Below are 20,444 nucleotides of genomic sequence, written 5' to 3'. Positions count from 1 at the left end.
TCACTAAGACAAAGTTTCTGAGATCTGATGGGTGCGTATCCGGCCGCCGAAAGGGGCGATTGTCCTTCAGCATCCAGTAACGTCCAGGGCAGACATTGCTGGATTGGACTGCACTCTCGGTCTTACCATGGTGAAGCTGGGGTAAGTCCCCATAAAAGGAGCGACACCCATGGGTATGGTCTAAAGGTGTGGAGGGCAGCGGATGGAGAGGAGGAGGTGGGGTGTTACTACACTACACACTTAAGACAAGACATAACTGCTGCAAACACACACACACAAACACACGCAAACAAAATGGGAACAGGATGCACAAAGAAGAGTCGAGGACACTGCACACACCGCCGCAACAATAAACTAACTTATTTATTCTCTTTTCAGACATGCGTTTACAGTGCAGAGGGGAAGGCTGAAGCACGAGGCCTTCAGATGGAAGCTTTAAATCTGTTGCTGCCAAATATGCATCCGTGGCAATGAAGTGATGAGTGAAGCTCCGCGGGGAGAACCGCTTGGTGTCTCTGGCCATATCAGGCTTTAAAGAACATAGAAAGTTGAAAGAAAAACGAAGCTGTTTCCAAGCAACAGCTTCTTTAATTGGCTTTACCAATTGCCACTTCATCGCTCTCCAGTATAAATATACACTGAATTTTTTTAGAACTCACATGAACCTAATAACACGGCTACGTTTCTGTTGCTGACTGAAATCAGATCACCAGTATCTTGGTCTCTGTCCTCTTGCTGCAGCTTTAAAGAAACGTATCTTTGCCCTCTCTTCTGTCCCTCTCCTTTCTTTATGTTCACAGCTGGAACCTGGAGAGCCAGATGAAGGCAATGCTCGCGATTTGCTGCTACAGGAAGGCCCTGTCTGTCGCTGCCATGCGGCTCCACTCCATGCTATAAGACACAGACAACATTTACCATGGGAGCACCCCAACTTGGGGGAGCTACCTGAGGGGCTGCTGGGTTTCCCATCGTCAGATCTTCGGGAAGACAGCAAAGGAAGAGAGAGAGAGGGATAGATAAACACAGGTACTGTCACACGCCTGTTTCCATGTGTTCATAATCACACCAGATTCAGTTTGATACATTTATATGTTAAAAGCAGAATCAATTTGGACCTGAGGCACAGCTGACAGTGATGTGAATGTATCTATACTGAAACACTGAAATTCACCATAAAGCAATAAGCTTCGGTGTTGCCTTTGGTCTGAATTGATTGAAGTTGTCGACATTTTGGGAAATATAGTTATTTGCTTCCTTACATAATTCATTTAGAGCCAGAGTGAATGTTGATTAGTTTAGTTGAGCATAAGACTGGAAACAGAAGCAAACATGTTTTAAACCAGAAGTTTTTAATCGGATCAAGACCACATCTGTAGAACAGCTGCAGACATGCTCTGATGAGATACTTTAATAAATATAACCCTTTTTCAATTGTGGTTCACTTACTTTTCTGGTCATTGTTTCATATGTTTTTTGGGATTTTTTTTCCCCCCATCAGAGAGCAAAAAGGACAATTTCCCAAAAATGTCAATTCTTAGGAATAATCTAGAAATCTACTCATTTTAAGGACTACTTACTACTAGCCATGTTAGCCATGGAGGTGTCAACATCCCCCGCCTGAGGGGTCAGAGTGGGCTTCATTACATCTCCTAAGCCATCAAATACTACAGCGGGGACGGAGGAGATACAAGGAAGGAGGGTGGAGAAGTGAGGGAGACGTTAGCATCCTTCAGAGCACGCTATCCCCACACTCAGTAGCAGGCCTCCTTACTGCTGGGGATTACCATGACAACCAACAGATGTCTCCATGACAACGGAGAGATGAGAAACCCACCGGGTTGTGAAACTACTGAAGACAGTAGGTTCGTATAAAATAAGATATTAGGTGTCATCAATGGCCGACGGTGTGATAAATGTTTTGTCTGACTGTGAGAAAGATTAAGCTCATGTAGTCACCGTTGCATCAGGAGACATATGCTATTGATAACATCCAATAAAATCAGACAAAAATAAGAACTTCACATCTTTAAAAAATACATCGGCAGTAAATATAAGCCTAAGCGTGTTCCCAGTTACTCTAACTGATCAGTCTGGAGAAGCGTGTTTGCGATTGTTGCAGAAACTGTGGTGAGGGCCAAAGCGCAGCAGCTAAAAATGAAGCGGTGTTAATTGCTACAGCGGCACTAAATGCTACAGCTACTTTGCACACTCTATGTAACCGTCAGGCATCTGGTGGTGGAAGGGACGGTGCAGCTGAGCTCGCCGTGCACCACTGCAATGCAGTGCACTGTGGGTAAATTGCCGTGTTAGAGAGCAAGGAAACTCACCCAATCAAACGGCAGGAAGCAAGAAATGAGCCAGCCCGAGAGCCAGATGGGAGAGAGCGAGCGAGCGAGGAGGAAGGCAGGGAGAGAGAGAGAGGATAGTGAAAAGCACAGATGCCAGAGAGAGAGAGAGGGAGGGGAAAAAAATGCAATGAGGTTTGAAAGGAGTCGGTGACAATGAGGCCGTGAGAGGTTATTGCATACATGACAGAAAGAGAGGGAAAGAGAGAGAGTTCAGCTGTAAAGCAGTAGTATTGCAAACCATCAGTTTATATAACATGAGACGGGAGGCACAGGGGTGATGGCGAGGAGGTGAGCATGCGTCTGTGTTGTTATGGTAACAGGTATGCATAGCACAGTCATAAAAGTGAAACTAAAACCGAGTGGAAGAATTCCCCAAACACAAACATCTCCTTCAACTGGATATAAATGAAGTGATCCAAACATGGTATTAATGCGGTCATGTGCGGGTTTGACATAAATCTGACAGATTCTGCGACTTCACAGACAAAATGGAACGTTTTCTCTGTGAACGCACACAAATGAGATCTTCTCATCAAACAATTACACGTTCATTAACGACTGTAAAAATGTACAAATCAACTGACACAAAGCAAGTACTCCAACACAATGAAATGAGCATAAAAGTAAAATAGTCGATGTCAGTGAATTAAACTCACATATTAGGACATTAAAAGAGTAATGACAAACCATCATGCGACAACACAGCAAAAACTTCATATCTTTAACTTTTATAGATTTTTTTTCCCCACAGTTTAAAATAACAACAAGATATCTCAAGTTTAGTCACAGTTACAGGTGAAAAAACCCAACAATGGACAGTTTTCTTTCTTTTTTTATCAGCTATCATCTGAGAACCTCTCAGCCTTTGACGTGATGATCTGGAGTATCAGCATACTCCATACTTTTATTTTAGTATTGAAATGTTGGTATAAATCTGCACATTACCACAGAATCTAGTTTCTTTTAGAATGCTTTATTAAAACTACTTTACTGGAACAAAAGTCTTTTAAGCAGATTACATTTGGTTGGCAGGCCCACAATGTTTTTTAAAAAGGCCATTTTAAAAATGGAAGCAGTCCATTTCTTTATTAAGGAAAGAATAAACATATGCTTGATTCAAGGTCTCTGTCCCAAAGGCCTGTAAACCTAACATCAGTGTCTTTTATGTCTGCTAAGGTATCCAGAGTGCAGTCAGTGAAACATCTCAATGAAATATCTGCTTCATGTTTATTCTGGCTCTACTGTGCGCATGCAGGATGCCAGCTGGCACATCTGAGGACTTTACCTGACATCAGCTCAGCGCCGGGGGCGGCGGAGGCAGCAGGGGCGGCGGCGGCGGCCGCAGCTGGGGCGTCTCCTCCTGTGGACTCTGGCAGGTCAGCCCCAAACCCCCCCAGGAAAAAAAAAAAAAGGAATCACAGCGAAAAAACAAAAAAAACAAACCAATCCACGCCAGGCCGAAGCAGGTGGAGCCGTTGTTTCCATCGCAGCATGAGGGCAGAGAAGGGTAAGAATCAGCCTTCAGCTTCACGCTGGTAATGCCAGAGAAAGCAGAGAGTTAGAGAAACCAAGGCTCCAACATCTTTTCAGCAAGTGAACAGGGAAACAAGGCCTTTTTTAGATTAAAACACGCATTCACACACACGCACGCCCGTCTGAGTGGCTTTTCTTGTACTGCAACCGAGACGTTTCATCATCCATGTGCAAACAGAAATTCACAGAATTCTACAGTGATTTGAAGTGATTTCTCCCCGGTGGACACACGGCAACCAGGAAAACTCTCTTATTCGTTACTTGAAGCCAGAAAAAAACAAAGAAGGAGAAAAAACACCTCACTAATACTGATGCTTCACAAATAATTGCAAACTGTCTGTATTACTCCTCATCCTGTTTCTCATTCTTCTTCTTGATGAAATGTGAATAATTTTTAACATCTATCAGCTTTCTCCTCCTTCCTCTGGTGTTTTCAGGAAGAAGGAAATCAGAGTGATCGCAGGCAGTCACGTGAGTTACCCACCACTAAACAGGTTCATGATGGCTCCTGAGTCAATTTTGGGTGGGGGTGCTGAGGAGAGGGTGGGTACAGGGGGACTGAACACATCCGCTGGAGAAGGCAAGGTTGGAGACAGTGTTTAGACACCAAACACACACACACACACACACACACACACACACAAACTCTGCACTCGGATTCATTATGATGCAAAGTGCACGCAGTACATGCTGGCGTTGGAAAGGAGGTAAGTCATTCAGTAAACGTTTCAGACAGCTCAATAGCTTTTAGCTGACCCGTAAGTGAGCAATCTCATTTCCCTTTTTCTTTTTTTTTTTTCATCTCTGATCAAAGCCAAGGACAAAGCTGAGAGACAGACACAGCAATCCAGGGTATGAGTCTGAGAGCGCTCGAGGGGGTACCTGACGAAAACAAGTCATTGCTGGGAGCAGGGTCTGGCATGGAGTCGAAAATATCTACGAACACATGCGCACCCAAACACAAGATCATGAAAATGCTTCAGTTCTTCGACATGGCGACACACAGCAAAGATGCAAACGTGTTGGATGTTCTGAGGAAAATGGAAACAAATGGCAAAACCAGAGGGTGCGGAGAGGGAGAGGGGAGGGGATGGCGAGCCAGGAAGATGCAAATCAGCGTGACGAGACGGCGAGATTAATGTCGGACCACACACATCTCTATCGTTTACCGCTGAAAAGGTCAGATGCGGGGTTGGTGGCCGAAATGGTAGCGGTGGTGGTAATGGTGCTGGATGAAGAGATGAACAGCGGCGAAGGGGACGGGGAGGGGGAGGGCTGCGGCGCCGCAGAGCTAAAACAGGCGTCCAGCGAACTACCCGGGTTACTACTCTCCACCGTCATCAAGCCGAACAGGTCGAGGCCTGAAGACGCCGTGCTGGTGTTGACCTCCGGAGGAGCAAAGGGGTCTTTTGGGAGGAAGCGGGGATGTGGTGAGGGAGAAAAGCAGCAAATGGAGAGGAAGGGGATGTTAGACAATGACTTTAACGTGTTCTAGAACGGACATACACTGAACAAAAACTGGACAGAGTGACGGCTAAAGTTCAAGGCAAAACCACAGACGTTTGGCTAGCTAGCGAAAGCAGCGAACTGTGTGGTATGAGTTACAATGACTTGTACAAAAACAAAACTGTACATGATAATTATCTAAAAATGAACATTCAACAGGTTTAATGATGAAAATACTGTAACTACTACATGAAATGAGGGAATTCTGAAGGCATCGAAGATGAAAATACAGCAGGAGTAAAAGTGTGAGCCCCCAACACACTCCAGCTCAGCCCGAGCAAACAGCTACAGCAGATATTGAATGGTTTCTCCTCAGAACGTGAACCTTTGAAGATGAAACGAAGCCAGACTGCACAAAAGAGACCGGCTGACCGCCACGAGCTCACACACACACACCAATTCTTTTCTCATTTGAAAAGACAAAGCGAGATGATTTTTCCTGATTGCCACAGAAAGTACAAAAGCCCCCTCAGACAGAAGCAGGGATGAAGAGTGAAGCTGGACCCCCGACTGTTTCTGCACAAAGACTGGAAATGAAACTCTGATGAGTCCAACTAGAAATGCACACTTGGACACACACACACACACACACACACACACACACTCAGACACATACACCCACTCCACAGCCTGTTCAGCTATGGGAATGGCTAGTGTGACGTCACAAGTCACTTCCGGGTCCAAGGCTTCCAGCGCGCAATGTAAACACAATGGCTGTTGCCAAAGAACCGGCCACTTTTTTCACGGTAACAGTGAATTTTGCTGACATTCCAAAGTCAGTGAAGAGAGGTTTAAACCCTTACAACTCAAACCGAGTTGTAAATGTTTCTGTGGTGACAGGTGGAAGTCTGAAATGGAAAGTACAGGCTTCAATGAAAAACAACATTTACAAAGTTGAGGTGAGTGAGTAAGTGGCGAGCTAGCATTAACACGAGGGTGTCAGTCGTCGCATCAAGCTGTGAAACTTAACTATTAATTAATTATCTATGTTAGAATTGGGTACTGTCTGTCTGCGGTTTGTGGACAACTTAGTTTATTCTAGAAGTGTCATCCAGGGAAATAATTTTAAACCAAACCTCAAACACGCCATAAAGCAGAAGCAGCACACATTCAGTACAGGTTAAAAAGTAAAATAATAATAATAATAATAATAAAAAAGCCCTTACAAAATATCTAATAATATCCCCCCTTGTGGGATTAATAAAGGATTATTAACTTTGGATAACTCCGCTGGTCCATCCTGCCACGGAGAGGAGCGCAGTTTTAAAAGTGTGCAAAGACTCACAGCTGCTGCAGAGCAGCTTCAGATCCAGCGGGGGAAACGCTGCTGTTCAGCCCTGAAAAGATGTGGGACTTTATTTTGTCCTGTGCTGTTTTACACCATATTGTACTGGCCGATAGAGTTACTGTTGATGCGCCGGCGCCACGAGAGGAGCTGATGTGGGAACCAGCAGGACCTGAAGAACCGCGACTGACATGTAAACAAACTCTAAAGTTTAGCAAATGATTCATTTAATCAGTGATGTGATGTGATGCCAGCAGCCTAGAAAATAATATTAGCTAAAGGGAGATTAAATACAGACAGAGGACGTTTAGCCAAACATTTTATTTAGACTTCTATAAATTGCCTTTATTTAACCAGCACCGGGAGCAGGTGGCCCGCTCCGTCCTGTGTCCTGCTCGGTCCGGGGTCCTATTCAGGACCGGGTCCGGTGCTGGGTGTGTGTGTCTCGGTGGGACCGTCCCGCTGTGGGGAGGAGACCTGGCTGCGGTGCCGCTGCTGTCTGGCTCAGAGACATAATTAAATGAAACAATAAAAATCTGATCTATATAACGTGAGTCCGCCTCATTATTTGTAATATCAGTAAAAATAATATAATGATGTAATGTCAGAGGAAAGCAGTAGTAGGATATGGTTTTGTTGACATCGTTCCTGTTGTTACAACACGGGACAGCACTGCACCAATGCGCCTTTGGACACGGAAGTGACGTATTCAGCTTCGATGACGTAGCTACTAGCCATCCCCATAGTACTCAAACCTCTGAGCGAAAGAGAACGAAAGAAGTAAGACATTTGTTTGGACACAGTGGGAACAGTTGACTGGATTTACTTGACAAGATAGCTTCACAATTCAGGATTTTTTAAAAAACCTTTTACTGACAACATTCATTCAGCTTTAATGACTGTGGATGTTTCTCCATTTTCTAAGATAACTTACTGATAATTTTCAATGAATCTTGATTGAATAGTCATGCTCTCAGGGCCAACCATAAGGTCTTTTATAAGTTATAGTTATAGTTATAGTTATAGTTATAGTTATAGTTATAGTTATAGTTATGGCATGTATGCACGCAACAAAATCATGCCATGAAGAATAGAACGGTTTAACTGTGAAAATGTTATCCTTGTGGGAAAAGTCCAACAAACTGTTGCTGGTTTGAACCGTAAATGAAAAAACACCATCATTTCAATAGGAACGACAGCAAAGTCGGGCTTAATTAGGACTACAAATGGACATGGATGTCCAGGTTTGATTCTAAAAAATAGGTTTGATTCTAAAAAAAAAAAAAAGAAACGCTTAACTTGCCTTAAATGAAAAAGGGAGGCATTTTCCACTTCATACAACAAATTAATTAAATCAATTGCAATGGAAAGTCACTGAAAGTTGCTCCTACGTTTGCACATTCACAAAATGTTACAGAGGTCTCACACACACACACACACTGATTCACCCACCAGCTCCTGCGCTGGCGGCAGGGGCGGACGTGGCTGCTGCAGCCCCTCCCTCGGCTGCTGCTGCTGCAGAGGCCTCAGTGGCAGGGACAGGTGTTGCAAAGGCATCTGAAGTTTCATGCGAGAATCCCGGGAGAGGGCAGAAACATAAAGAGAGACAGGGACAGATTTGGAAATAGAGATAGAAGTCAAGAAATGTTGAGTTGGAAAGAGAATATAGCAGGACAGTAAAGGTGAGATTACAGGCGGTGAGTTTTTGTTTTCGGTACACGGCCTTGTTACGTGACATTAATGGCTGACAGGTGAATGGAATGGGGAAACAGACAGGAGGCACTACAGCAAGGATTAATCTACTGCACAAAGAAGAGAATAAGCCAGAAATCTACAGACGTTACAGCTGCCGTGTTTTAGCTGTAGCTTGAGCCACGTGACAGTGTTTGATAGAATTGCTTTTCACTGAGATCAAAGAAAAGCATGTCTGCCTATCAAACTGGACGCATGTGGAGAATGAGAGCAGCAGTATGCTAACGTGCAAGCCAGACGTGGAGTAGAGCAGGATCAATACTGTGTCTGAAGGTGTGAGCATGTGTGCAAGGAAGAAAATGAGTTTTACCTAAATTCTGCAAGATTTTAACAGTGTGGAGCCCAAACTGAATGCATTATTTATCTACGGACATTTAACATGAACAAAATCGCAAACCTAGACTGATCCATCAATAATTCTTTTTTTCTTTTATAAGAAATACACCTGTCTATTCGTTGCTTAATTTTTTTCAACTTGTTTTAACCTCTTAACCTTTTCTTTTAAAGTCATGCTACTTTTTATGATATGCAGCAAAAGCTGTTGCCACCTTCCACTGAATCTGCTCCCTGACTCATATAGGCATGCAAAAGTGCACTTTTCTCTATGTTACCCGTTAAAATTAAAACTTAATCTACTGTATTTAAAAATAATGCAAAGTTCCAAGTAGGAGAAACTTGAAAAAATCATGCCCTTCACTGCTGAGTTACTTTAACAAAGATCAACATTATTTATCGGAGGTGTTTAATATGTGAACAAATGTCTTCAACTTGTAGACAAATAGGTATTTCAGACTATGAAGTTGAAGTGAAGTTGAAGTTTGACTAGTTTGCTTAGAAATGGTTCTAAAGCACCAGTGTATGATTGTAAACTTAGCAAGAATAATCACAGCTTTTTTGGGGAATTTTTAAGACATTTTTAATGAAATGACGATCAGGAAAATACTGTGATAAATAGGGAAAGGCGTTTTTATGTTATATTATTGTCTAATCGTTTATCTTTTCTTGTTTTATCACCATTCATTTGAGATTTCCTAGTAATATTCAGTGATTTGGTCCCACAACTTTCAAGCAGTTAATAGCTGATGATGAGTGCGGAGTGCTTTCGATGATGCAACTTTGCTCGCAGTGTTTCAGGCAATATCTGCAGAAAATCAGCAAAGTTCTACATACTGTAAGTGTGCAAGCATGCAGTCGTTTGTATAATCGCGTCGTGTGATGGCTTTTTAGGCTTGAGCTTCCCAGAGTGATTCCTTCAAGCAGAATTTTCTGGAAGCCCACTGACCTCCCAACAGATCCATATTGGCGGCGCCAGGGGAGGTGGCGGCTGCTGTGCTAGTGGGAGGAGCTAGAGACACTCCGGGTTCTGCCGCTGCAGGAGTGGGCGTTGCTGCTGCAGGGGAGGGGGTGGGCTCTGCTGTGAGGGTGGGTTCGGATAGCAAGGAGTCGCCCATTTCTGCGAGTACCAGCGGGGTGTTTGAAATCCCCCCCCAAAGAAAGGCAGCAAAAATAAATCATAAGAAAAAAGACAACCAAAATAACCGGCGGCATCAAGCCAAAAGAAAAGCCCAAAACAAATCAAACCCAGTGGAGAAGATTTCAAATTGACCAAGAAAACCAAAATCCATATTTTTGAGCAAAGTAAGGTTCCGGCACCATCCGGTCATAACCAAGAAAGAAAATTAAACCAACGAAAATAGCCCCCATTACAAAGCAAAACCAGACAATGGAGTATGTGGAGGGAGGGGAGGGAGAAGGCAGAGAGAAACAGAGAGACTTCTCAGACTAAAGAGAACAGCTGGAGACAAACAGGGAGCGAACCATCTCACACCGCTTCATTCAGTAGTGGAGCTACATTTCATATTTATTACACATTTTCAAGGTGGAGGCTGTTGAGAAAGAACGTGACATTCAGGTAACCGGGAGGGAGAACCAGACACTGCTGGACAGCAGAGAGACTCACCTGATCCCAGAAGATCTATGGAGGCAGGAAATGAAAGAGCACAGCAGGGGAAAGGTTTAAAGTGATTTTCTCTGGACAAATTCATTATTAGTCACAAAAGCATTTTTGATCATTTTGAACATTAGCAGTGATGAAAGTGTCAGTATAGTAACAACTGCATCTTTCAATCATTTGACAGGAAGGAGCCGCTTACCTCCCCAAGATGTGGGGGCAGCCGATGGTGCTGAGGGCCCAGAGGAAGACAGCGGGTCCAGGTCCAACAAAGAACTGAACAAACCACAACCAACATCCCAGTGATTATTCACTCCGGTCGAAAAACAAAACAAGCAAGTCGACACTGCCGGCTTTATGCAGCAGTGATCAATATCATTAGTTCATCATAAATGGGTGTGAAATGAACCGTTGAGCATGATTTTTATCACATGAGATTCAACAGGAGACAGAAACCTACTCCTCGGCTGGTTCTGGAGCGGCTGAGGCGGCGGCGGCGGCGCTCTCTCCAGGAGGAGGCTGCAGTGCGGGGACAGCGTTTGAGGATTTGGCCGGAGTCGATGTCGGAGACACGTTGTTTGTTGGAGATCCCTGGAGGACGGAGAGAGAAGCAGCTTTTCAGCGGTACGTCAGAGCAGAAGAGCTTCACGTAAATGCAAGACTATCTGAACGGCAAATCTTACCTTTGTTGGAGACCTGAAGGGGGCGGAGCAGGAGGCAGCGTTAGTAAGATTAGTTTGACACAGAATGAATTTATTTAATGGCTCATTTCTAATGTAAACTTCTGGAGTCAGGAAATGAAACAGATAGACTGCATCGTATGTGATCATATGAAGAGTTCATGTCCTAAGTTGCGCATTGCAGGTTAAATATTGTCAAATTTTGTCTTATAGATGCATCGCTTTAGTGCAAATGATCATAAACCCTTCATATAGTGATTCACATTGCATATCGATATGTGACAGCACACGTGGTGACTTACTGTAAACGAAAACATGTGTTCCAGATCACACATGTAATCACATCAAAACACACATTTCCACATGTGAATCCAGTTAGCCGTGGTGCATGAGCTGCCCGTGCTCGATTCACGCGTGCATAATGTGTTCGTACGTGTGTCTGAAGGTGGGGGGGGGGTGACGGTAAAAACACGGCTCTCTAAGAGTCCGATTTACTCCAAACAAAACACACAGTATATGCTCACCCTTCACTGATGTTCCCAAATCAACGTAAAGGAGAGTGAAAGAGAGGAAGGGGTTAAACGAAAATGTAGAAATATACCTGTGAAGACTGGTTTCAGCTCATGGTTCTTAAGATTAAAATAGTATTTGTGACAAATCTCAAAAATTAGGGAAAAGGGATTCATTGGATTTCGGATTGAAATTATTTCTTACTGTATTCAAACGTGAAAGCGTCAAACACTTCCTTACCCCTTCTTGCCTCCTTTTACGTCCTCCAGGCCGTTCATGTGTGTTTCCAGAGACTCCAGGATACTGCTGGGAGCCTGACGAGACATAAACACTGCAGTCATCTAAAACACATTTTCCCAGGTTCATTAATCCAACTCTACATTTCAGTCACCAGAGAAACAAAAGAGATGTGACGGAACTTCAGGAAATCCCACAGCAATGTTCACACACACACACACACACACACACACACACACACACAAATACACACACGCTGGATTTGCGTGTGTGTGACGTGTTTGTCAAAACAAATCAGGATCAACATGCCGACACTTCATCCCGCAAACAGGCACTCAGCCGGAGCAGCCTCTGTTTCTGTGGTTACCGGCTCCTCGGGGGGTTTAAAAGGACAGTCTTCATCGTCTGAGTCTGCTAGATCCACCACCACCCCCGGGTGGAGACACTGGGTGAGGAGACGGTGATGGGTGAGGCACGTTGGTCCGTGTATGCGTGTGTGTGTGTGTGCGTGCGCGAGGTGGAACGGACGGCGTCCGTGTGGAAACACATTCTGAGAACTAATCAAAACAAGACAGCTGTGTGTGAGGTGTTAAGACGTCACTTACATAGTTGATGTCAGGAATGTCATTTTTGTCAACTCCGACTGTCTGTGAAGGAAAGCGACAAAGAAACAGAAACAGAAATTGGTCAAAGTGACTTATAACACTGAAATTTCACTCAGTTACTGCATTAGTGATCAGTTACTCCTGTGTGCCAGTAGCAGCCCTACCTCTGCCAACTTCATGAACTCTCCAATCTTCGTCACCCTGGTCAGGAACCTCTTGTAGATCTCCAGAGCATCCTTACACTCACTCTTCTTCATCTTAAAGAATTTCTCTGTGTACAAAAGCATCAAAGTCAGCAGATTCATAAACGTTTCAATTTTTTTCTTAGGCTCATGAGAAAAAAAAAGAAACCAATACTTTGTGAGTACCTAGTAGGTTGATGATTCCGTCGTTGTAGGACGCAAACAGTTTGACCAGGTCCTTGAAGAGAAGCAGAAACGCTGCGTTGATGATCCCGTTGTTCAGCTCCTTGGGGTGAACCTGCAGCGATTTGGGACAGAGATATTGTAAAACAGATGTCCAGTGCTCGGATCAATGAATCCAAAAACCTGAAGGAAAGATGCTGCAAAGGTAAAAGCAGAGACGCACATCGAACTCCAGCAGTGTGTCAATCTGAGTCTGCAGGACGGGCATGCCTTTCAGCAGCTTCTCGGTGGTCATGGTCCTCATCACTCCTTCAGCACTTCAAACACAGGACAAAGGTTTTACACATAAAAATAGCCGCTGAATGAATCACACGTTTCAATATAATACACAAAAATATGTTAACACGGAAGTTCAGGTACCCCTTCTTGACTCTGGTGAAGTCAAAAGCCATCTGGCGGTAGGCGAAGGCTTTCTCGTTCAGGTAGCGTCCGTACCGCCTGATGAACGTCGACATGTCGTAGCCTGCAGACAAACACATGTAGATCAGGACATGTTGCTTTACAAAACGAGATTATAATTTCATGCTTCCTTTTAAATTTCCATTCAGTCCAGTTTTTATTTTCATATATTGTCAATTACTACAGTTATTTCATGGCTTTTACACTCAAATTAGAGACAATGGGATTTCCAAAGCTCCATCAAACTTTGGTATTTCCTGTTTCTCCCGAAACAATAATTGTAAAATGCATCACAAGCATAAAATATAGCTCGAATAGATCAACTAAACAATGAAATAGTTAATTCAGCTAGTTTTGCTGAATTAAAAGTGAAAAACAAATCTAAATGTGTTTTGGTTGATTAAAAAACACAACATTACATTACAATATAATTCATTATCATGGGCATGGTATGCATGTCTTTCATATAAAGGATCTTTCAAACAGCAAGATTTAATTCTCACCATGAGAGCCGGTTTTGTCAATGAAGTTACTGAGGTTGAACAAGGAAGTCCTGGAAGCCAAGTACTGGATGAACCTCTGGAGAGAAGAAAAAAAAAAAACAGAAACCACAAAGAAAACTTTTTGAAATTATGATGAAAACTGCAGCCAAAAAGAATTACAGTCTTGAATTTATGCTGTTCTTTGCTTGGTTTCCGAGCACTTTACCAGAGAGCAGCTTTTACAAATCTAATGTTCTCTGGAACCACAAGATACGGACCATTTATTTGATCAACTGTGGTTAAAACTATTAATAATCACTGGAATATCGTATTTCTTACTCAGCCTCAAATTGGCCACAAAAGACCAGTTTCGGCTCTCTGAAGTCATAACTTCACACGTCATTGCACATCTGAAACATCTCATGGATAATTAGAGCCGGTAATTCTCAGAAACTGATCACTTGTTCTTTTAAAGAACGCAGCAGCCTCAAGCTTTTGTGTGATTGGTCCAGACTGACCTCGTTGCCGTGGACACACATGTGATGGGTGGTGACGAGAGCTTTGAAGACAACCACCCAGCTGGCGTTGGTGGATCGCTCGAACAGCGTGTCAGCCATCTGAGGGATGTTCACGTTGGTGGTGTTGGTGGCTGACACCAGATCTGCAACAAAAACAGCAAAGAAAAGAGCAGTTCAGCACTTTGCCCACCGTCGGCGTAATGCAACACACTCTGTCTGTGTGAAAATTTAAAAACCGCTCACGGTATGATGCTGAAAGGAAAAGTCATAGTAAGTTTATCCTCAGACGAATGTTTAACTGCTCCGATTAAACTTTAATCAGCTGAGAAGGCTAAGAGTTGCTTCAAACGCCCATTTGAATATTAATCCTCCAGGAGGACCTGATGCACATGCAAAACGCTGCTGCTGGTGCAGGAGCCCACCCCAACACACACACACACACACACACACACACACACACACACACACACACACACACACACACACACACACACACACACACACTCGCTGACACTGCAGAGAGAATGATGCTTTGTCATCTCCCTCTCCATGGCTGCCAGTAAAAACACTCAGACAGACCGAAGTCTCCCAAAATCGAGCCCTCAGACTTTTGTTTTTTCAATGGAAATGTTAAAAATGCAATAATGCATTGGCCAGAATCTACTCATCTCACTTTGCACTGCATAAAGCTGAAGTCGGTCCCAGGTGACTGGGTGAATGCAGGGTGCAGAACTGATGACACTGCAAACCCAGAGTCTCGATGGACAATTTATAGTCAACCAGTTAACCTCAAATGTATGATTTTGGTATGTAGGACACCAGAGTACCCAGAGAAAGTCCATGCATGTTTGATGTATGCAACAGAAATCTGGACATGAGTCGCTACAGTACCTAAACATGCTTCCGATGAAGGACAGGGCGGAGTGTATCGATGCGGAGAGCAATACAGCAAATATTGGCAGGTATTCCAGATAATGGAAGCAGTGAAAGGCCATTAAACAGAAAAGGCCTTGGACTCGCCATAAATAAAGCCGAGACCGAACCATAAGTCATCACAGACCAAAAATACAGCGAGGTGATGATGAGTGAAGCGGCGAGCGAGACAGCTGGCACCGCAGAGAACAACAGGAAGTCAGATCAGTGTGTGGCGTGTTCAGCGACGTGTTGAGTTAGAGCGGCGAGGCGGTTTAAGCTCAAAACAGGGTGGCAGGTTGGACGCAGGGGGATTGGGGGTTTTGACAGAAGATTATTACTAATCACTGATCCTGGTCTTTCAGTGGTGGACGTGTCGATGCCCTCCCCCTTCACACAGCACTGCACAAACACACCTTTCGCAGCCCGCCGCCGTATGCAGTCAGAATATTTGACTTGTTTGTAAGTTGTGGAATTATAAATCATTTTCTGATCTTTGTGGAGCTAATTATACTTCAGCTTTACTAGATGGTAACAACCACATCAGCCACTCTGAGGAGGTTTAATGAAGGCTGCAGCGACATGAATCCTATCGCCCCTGTCTGTGTTTGGGTTTGATTCAGTCTTTTTTCGTTTTGTTTAATATCGGGTAATTTCCGCTCAGCGTCCGCCTCTGATTTCACCCCCCCATTTTCGTTCTTCATTTCTCCTCGCTCCTGTGTGAAATGACCAGAGATTACAATCCCCCCTGCAGCCTTTTTTCAAATAACGCACACAGACGTGGCCCACAATGGCTGATTATATAACGCCGTCATGTCACTGGCAAGTTCATATTTCTACTGGCATCATGAACGCAGCGTCATTCACAGCCACTCTCTCATCCCCTCAATAACTGTCTGTCGAAATATGTTATTTCATCTGTTTGCAGGCTTGTCATGTGTTGCCATACGGGGAATATCGTTGTCGGTAATCCGTAGCTTTCTGTTGTGATATCGTTACCTGAAACACACTCGCTGACATACAACTGCAGCGCGGCGAGGATTGGTGGAGCTAAATAAAGACTCTTACAGTAATCCACAGCCCAGAGGAGACTTCTAAGAATGAACTGTGGGGGCCTCATGCTGTGCGAGTGTGTGTCTGTGTGTGTGAGGGAGTGTGTATTTAAGTCTGGTGTTTCTGCCCTGTCTGAATGTGCTCAGGATAATTGTGTTTTAGTGTACACAACATTTCACACTGCGCGCAACCAGAAATTATTAGAAGAGGGTAAATAATGTATTGTGTTTCAGACTGATGCAGGTAGTATTTAGTGCCACGCAGGCAGCTTTTCAGGTGATTTCACTTCAGTTTACACCTCGGGGACAGAATCACAGCCAGTCATAGTCATTTAGAAGCTCAGTGTGTGCAGAAGGATTCATGAATTTCACATCTGTCACCCAGTCATCCACCTAAAGTGACAGACAGCAAACATAGAGCCATGAGAAGAGAGCAGGGAGTTCTGTCTGTCACTGGCTTGAGTTTATGTGAGCTCAGCATCTTATAGACAAGTTTTGAGTGTAATATACTAAAAGTTTTAAGCAGGTACTGTGATAACACCACATGGGTTTATTGCACAGGATTTTACAAATTACATAGCAACAATTATAGAATTTATTTTGCAGCGGAGAGGAAGGTTTCCCTGTGCTATTCTATTCTATTCTATTCTATTTTTGCTTATTTATCATCACTCCTTAAAAGGTTAAAATGCATCCTACGAGACAAAAGACATTAAATATCCTGCAAGTAAAGCAGAGGTGTTAATTCTAACTCGATGAAAGTAAAACTCACAGGATTAACTCTAAACTCACACCCAGGCTAAACAGTTCACCTGAAAGTAACTGGTACATTTTTTGGTAAATTCTTTGAGCTATTGCTGTCAACAGCTGATAGGTAATAAATCACATCTATTGATTACTGCTATTTGGAGAATTTTTTGCAAGTTAGAGTAACTTTTTACAATATGCGAGACTGAACAGTTGTTAACATCATGCATTTTATTTTATATGTATAATAAAACTTTGCTAAAAAAAAGAAAAAAATATTATCTGACGACATCTAATTTTCACTGAAAACAAAGCACACCGTGGCAACGTTTGTTCTCTGATCAGTTATTTAAAAAAAAAAAAAAATGCTCAAAGCTGCCTTGAGTCAATCTCACAGAGAACACTGGTGAATTTGACTTTTTATCAGAATTAATGATCAAGATGTAATATAGGTCATACAAGTTATATGAGTAGAGATATCAGCATAACCTGATAAAAAGACGTATTAGTAACTGTACAGGGAACTTTGACCGAAAAGCATTTTGTACCAGCTTCACAGTGGATTTTATCAAATAGCTAAATATATTGTGTATGTGCTTATAGGGAGAAGGGTTTGGGCTTATCCAGGTGGAATTGAGATGTAAGTCACTGTGTGATAATGTGCCTCACAGTTGGAAGAGTAATGCAAAAGGGATGCAACTAATGTAATAAATAATCTTCTAACAGAAGTTATGAAAATAAATGACTTTTGTGATTGATGACACCCACTCTGACCACTCGGACCTCCACAGACTGGGCAACTTAAAATAAAGGAATGGAAGCTTTTGTAAATATATTTAGGTATTAGGCTCATTCATGTACTGTAGATTGGGCCGTTTTACATAAATCTTGACTTTCAAATCATTTTTATTATGGCTTTTGTTCCTCAAGGCTCCCATACCATTTCAATATGCTATGCCTCTATTTTATATATTGATTTTATATGTGTAGCAGTGTTTTTGTTTGTTTTGTTTTGTTTTGTTTTGTTTTTTGGTGGTGGGGAGGTTATTTGGAAATGTTAAATGCATTATGAATTAAAAGCCTTGTATGTGGCTTGTTTAGCTCAACCTATTCACTGAAAACAAGTGAAAAACATCCTCAAAATGTTTATAAAGACAATGAAATGAAGTGCTTCCTGACATAATTCTAGGTTATGGTTACAACAAGACTTCAGTAACTGCTGCCAGCCAAGACTTGTTTTAACACAACTACTCCTGACATCCCCAAAACGGCAACATGCTTTTTACACTTAAAAGACTGAGAAGGAATGTGTTGATTAGATTTAGAGGTGCTGGTAGATGTCTTTATATAAACTATGCTTACTGAGGCTAACATTTGATTGACTCAATAATCTAAAAGTGCCGTAATCTGCTGCTAAATATCCGAGCACATGTTGTCTTCAGTTTCAGGTCTGGCTTTAAATCTGCTGTTCAAAGCATTTTTTCCCCAACATCCAGTACATTAACATCATCAATTCATACTAATTCAATCCAATTCCTGAGTGGACTCTCTTTGAAGAGACCTTACAGACACATATGAGCAAAATATTTACCCCATGCACTCCAGGGACTTTTTGATTGTATGTTATGTCTACATTAGTCCAGTCAGCTAAAATATGTCGTTCAAACCCTGATTTTCCACCCGATTACATGCAAACAGGCAAAAGGCCTTTTTTTTTCTCAGATTTTAAGAGATGGCTGACTGGCCATTTGCCCTCTTCCTCCTCATTGTGCCCCCTGTCATTAGTACCATGACAGTCTCAATTTGCTGCCACGGCAACCACACTGCCATCACAATACATGAGCATGAGCAAGGGTCAGTGTGTCATAAAGAAACACGATATTGTAAAATCAATCAAGGGTGGGTAATCTTTAAAATAGCACATGTCATATAAAATGATTAAATCATGCTTTTAGTCATTGATTTTCTGTCACTTACTCTCTTTTTTCCTGTTTCTGTAAACGTCTTGTTGATTTTGTGGAATTGATTCCTCATTATTTTTGGGTGATGGAGTTCTATCTAAAGCTACAGGAGAAGCATGTTGGCCTACATACAAGAGAGACGCTGGTTGAGTTGCCCTAGAAATAGGCACAGCGTAACCTAATTGATGAATAACCATGGAAAAGTACGTCTTAATGTCGCATCTTGCCTGATCATTCTCATTCTGAGTAATGTGAACAAGGATATTTCCAACATATCCGCAGCTTTTTTGCCAGGTGAAATTGCAAAAAGAAGCTCAAAGAGGTATTTCTTGTTTCAGTTAAAGTTTTCTCAATAGTCAAGACTGCATGGCTGGTAGTTAAAAATACAAAAAGCCAACACATGAATACAGCAGGGAACAGGGGAGCGATGGTCTCAGCCGTATTCTAGCTTTAGCATTGTCACCTTTGGCTGTGTAAATAATGCAGGGCAGTCATTGCCTGATTATTGAATTATTCAGCAGGGGAGCGGATCACAAGATTTAAGGTTCAAGCTAAAGACACCGGACCAGACCAGTCCAGACGTGGACATTCAGCAGAACATCAGATAGACAGACATGAAGGGAAAAGCAATGCAGAGTTAATTAGACAACCAGTCATCTGTATTCACACATGGTTTGATGGAGTATGGGTGGTGACTAATCATGATTTATCGTGAAGTGGTCTGTCATCTGTAGAAGTGTCAATAAAGCTGTGAGGTTTGATAATATTATTCGGCTATGCCTATATGGGCATAAATGAGCTTGGGAAAAAACAGGAGTCTATGGAAATGCATACACAGCTTGGAATTCAAGTTTTATTGTAGGGCTTGCTTGTGCACAAATGCTAAGAGAATGTAAAAAAAGAAAATGGTTGGAAGGACTGGAAAGGAAAATATAATGGGCCTGTCAGGCAATCTTAAATGATGGCAATATCTCCCTCTCTGGGTTTTCATCATCTTTACTGCAGGCTGACATAGGGTCACTAAAGGGGTCATCACCACAGCTACATCAATTCATTATGGCACCACACCCACTTAAGCAAAAGGAATTAACAAGTGACTGCTCTGCTCATCATGGTGGTGGAGGCATGTGGCCTGTGTCCGCGTGTGTGAGAGGCTGCATGTGTGCAGGAGGCCTGCTGTCTCCACAGTGCTTCTTACAACATGCAGGGGGGTAAAAGAAGAGGAAGGAGCACACACTTACAGTCCAGGTGCTTCTTCTTGGGCGCCATCACCTCATGAGTGGTGGCTTTGCAGACAGCCCGGGCCATATCTGATCCCGTTAGCTGGTATTGCGCAGCGGCAATGCGATCCGTGAGCGTCTGCCCCGACATTTTCTCTCCGTTCGGCCGACCACCTCAGGAATGTATTCCTCCACGAGACGTAGTGGGAAACGCCAATCTATAACCCAGAGGTTCGGATCAGTGCGATGAGATCCGGCGCTTTTCCTCCTCCGCCGATTGACAGGCCTGTGACCTTCTGTGTGGGAGGGGGTGGTGGGAAG

At 43.0% G+C, this 20,444-nt stretch overlaps 1 protein-coding gene across 19 annotated transcripts in view; it reads right to left on the bottom strand.

Moving 5' to 3' along the window:
• The window catches only part of LOC115402113 (clathrin coat assembly protein AP180), a 34,154-nt gene that overhangs the window by 1,024 nt on the left and 12,686 nt on the right, over positions 1–20,444 (bottom strand). For 2 of the 19 annotated variants that reach the window (XM_030110544.1, XM_030110548.1), the window contains exons 1-19: positions 20,145–20,274; positions 14,232–14,374; positions 13,735–13,810; positions 13,193–13,295; positions 12,996–13,089; positions 12,776–12,887; positions 12,572–12,678; positions 12,408–12,449; positions 11,806–11,879; positions 11,580–11,585; positions 11,059–11,071; positions 10,836–10,966; positions 10,578–10,651; positions 10,385–10,399; positions 9,707–9,877; positions 8,125–8,229; positions 3,634–3,717; positions 1,578–1,664; positions 916–977 (exon numbers count right to left, since the gene is read on the bottom strand). In XM_030110544.1, coding sequence (XP_029966404.1) covers positions 916–977; positions 1,578–1,664; positions 3,634–3,717; positions 8,125–8,229; positions 9,707–9,877; positions 10,385–10,399; positions 10,578–10,651; positions 10,836–10,966; positions 11,059–11,071; positions 11,580–11,585; positions 11,806–11,879; positions 12,408–12,449; positions 12,572–12,678; positions 12,776–12,887; positions 12,996–13,089; positions 13,193–13,295; positions 13,735–13,810; positions 14,232–14,374; positions 20,145–20,274 — 1,629 coding nt within the window. Of the gene's footprint in view, positions 1–126; positions 181–915; positions 978–1,577; positions 1,665–3,633; positions 3,718–8,124; positions 8,230–9,706; positions 9,878–10,384; positions 10,400–10,577; positions 10,652–10,835; positions 10,967–11,058; positions 11,072–11,579; positions 11,586–11,805; positions 11,880–12,407; positions 12,450–12,571; positions 12,679–12,775; positions 12,888–12,995; positions 13,090–13,192; positions 13,296–13,734; positions 13,811–14,231; positions 14,375–20,144; positions 20,420–20,444 lie in introns of those variants that run through there. The other 17 variants (XM_030110545.1, XM_030110549.1, XM_030110551.1 and 14 more) reach the window with 14 other exon arrangements.

The sequence above is a fragment of the Salarias fasciatus genome, chromosome 15 (genome assembly GCF_902148845.1).
Source record: "Salarias fasciatus chromosome 15, fSalaFa1.1, whole genome shotgun sequence".
In the NCBI taxonomy this organism is placed as follows: domain Eukaryota; kingdom Metazoa; phylum Chordata; class Actinopteri; order Blenniiformes; family Blenniidae; genus Salarias; species Salarias fasciatus.
This window is presented reverse-complemented; position numbering and strand designations above follow the sequence as displayed.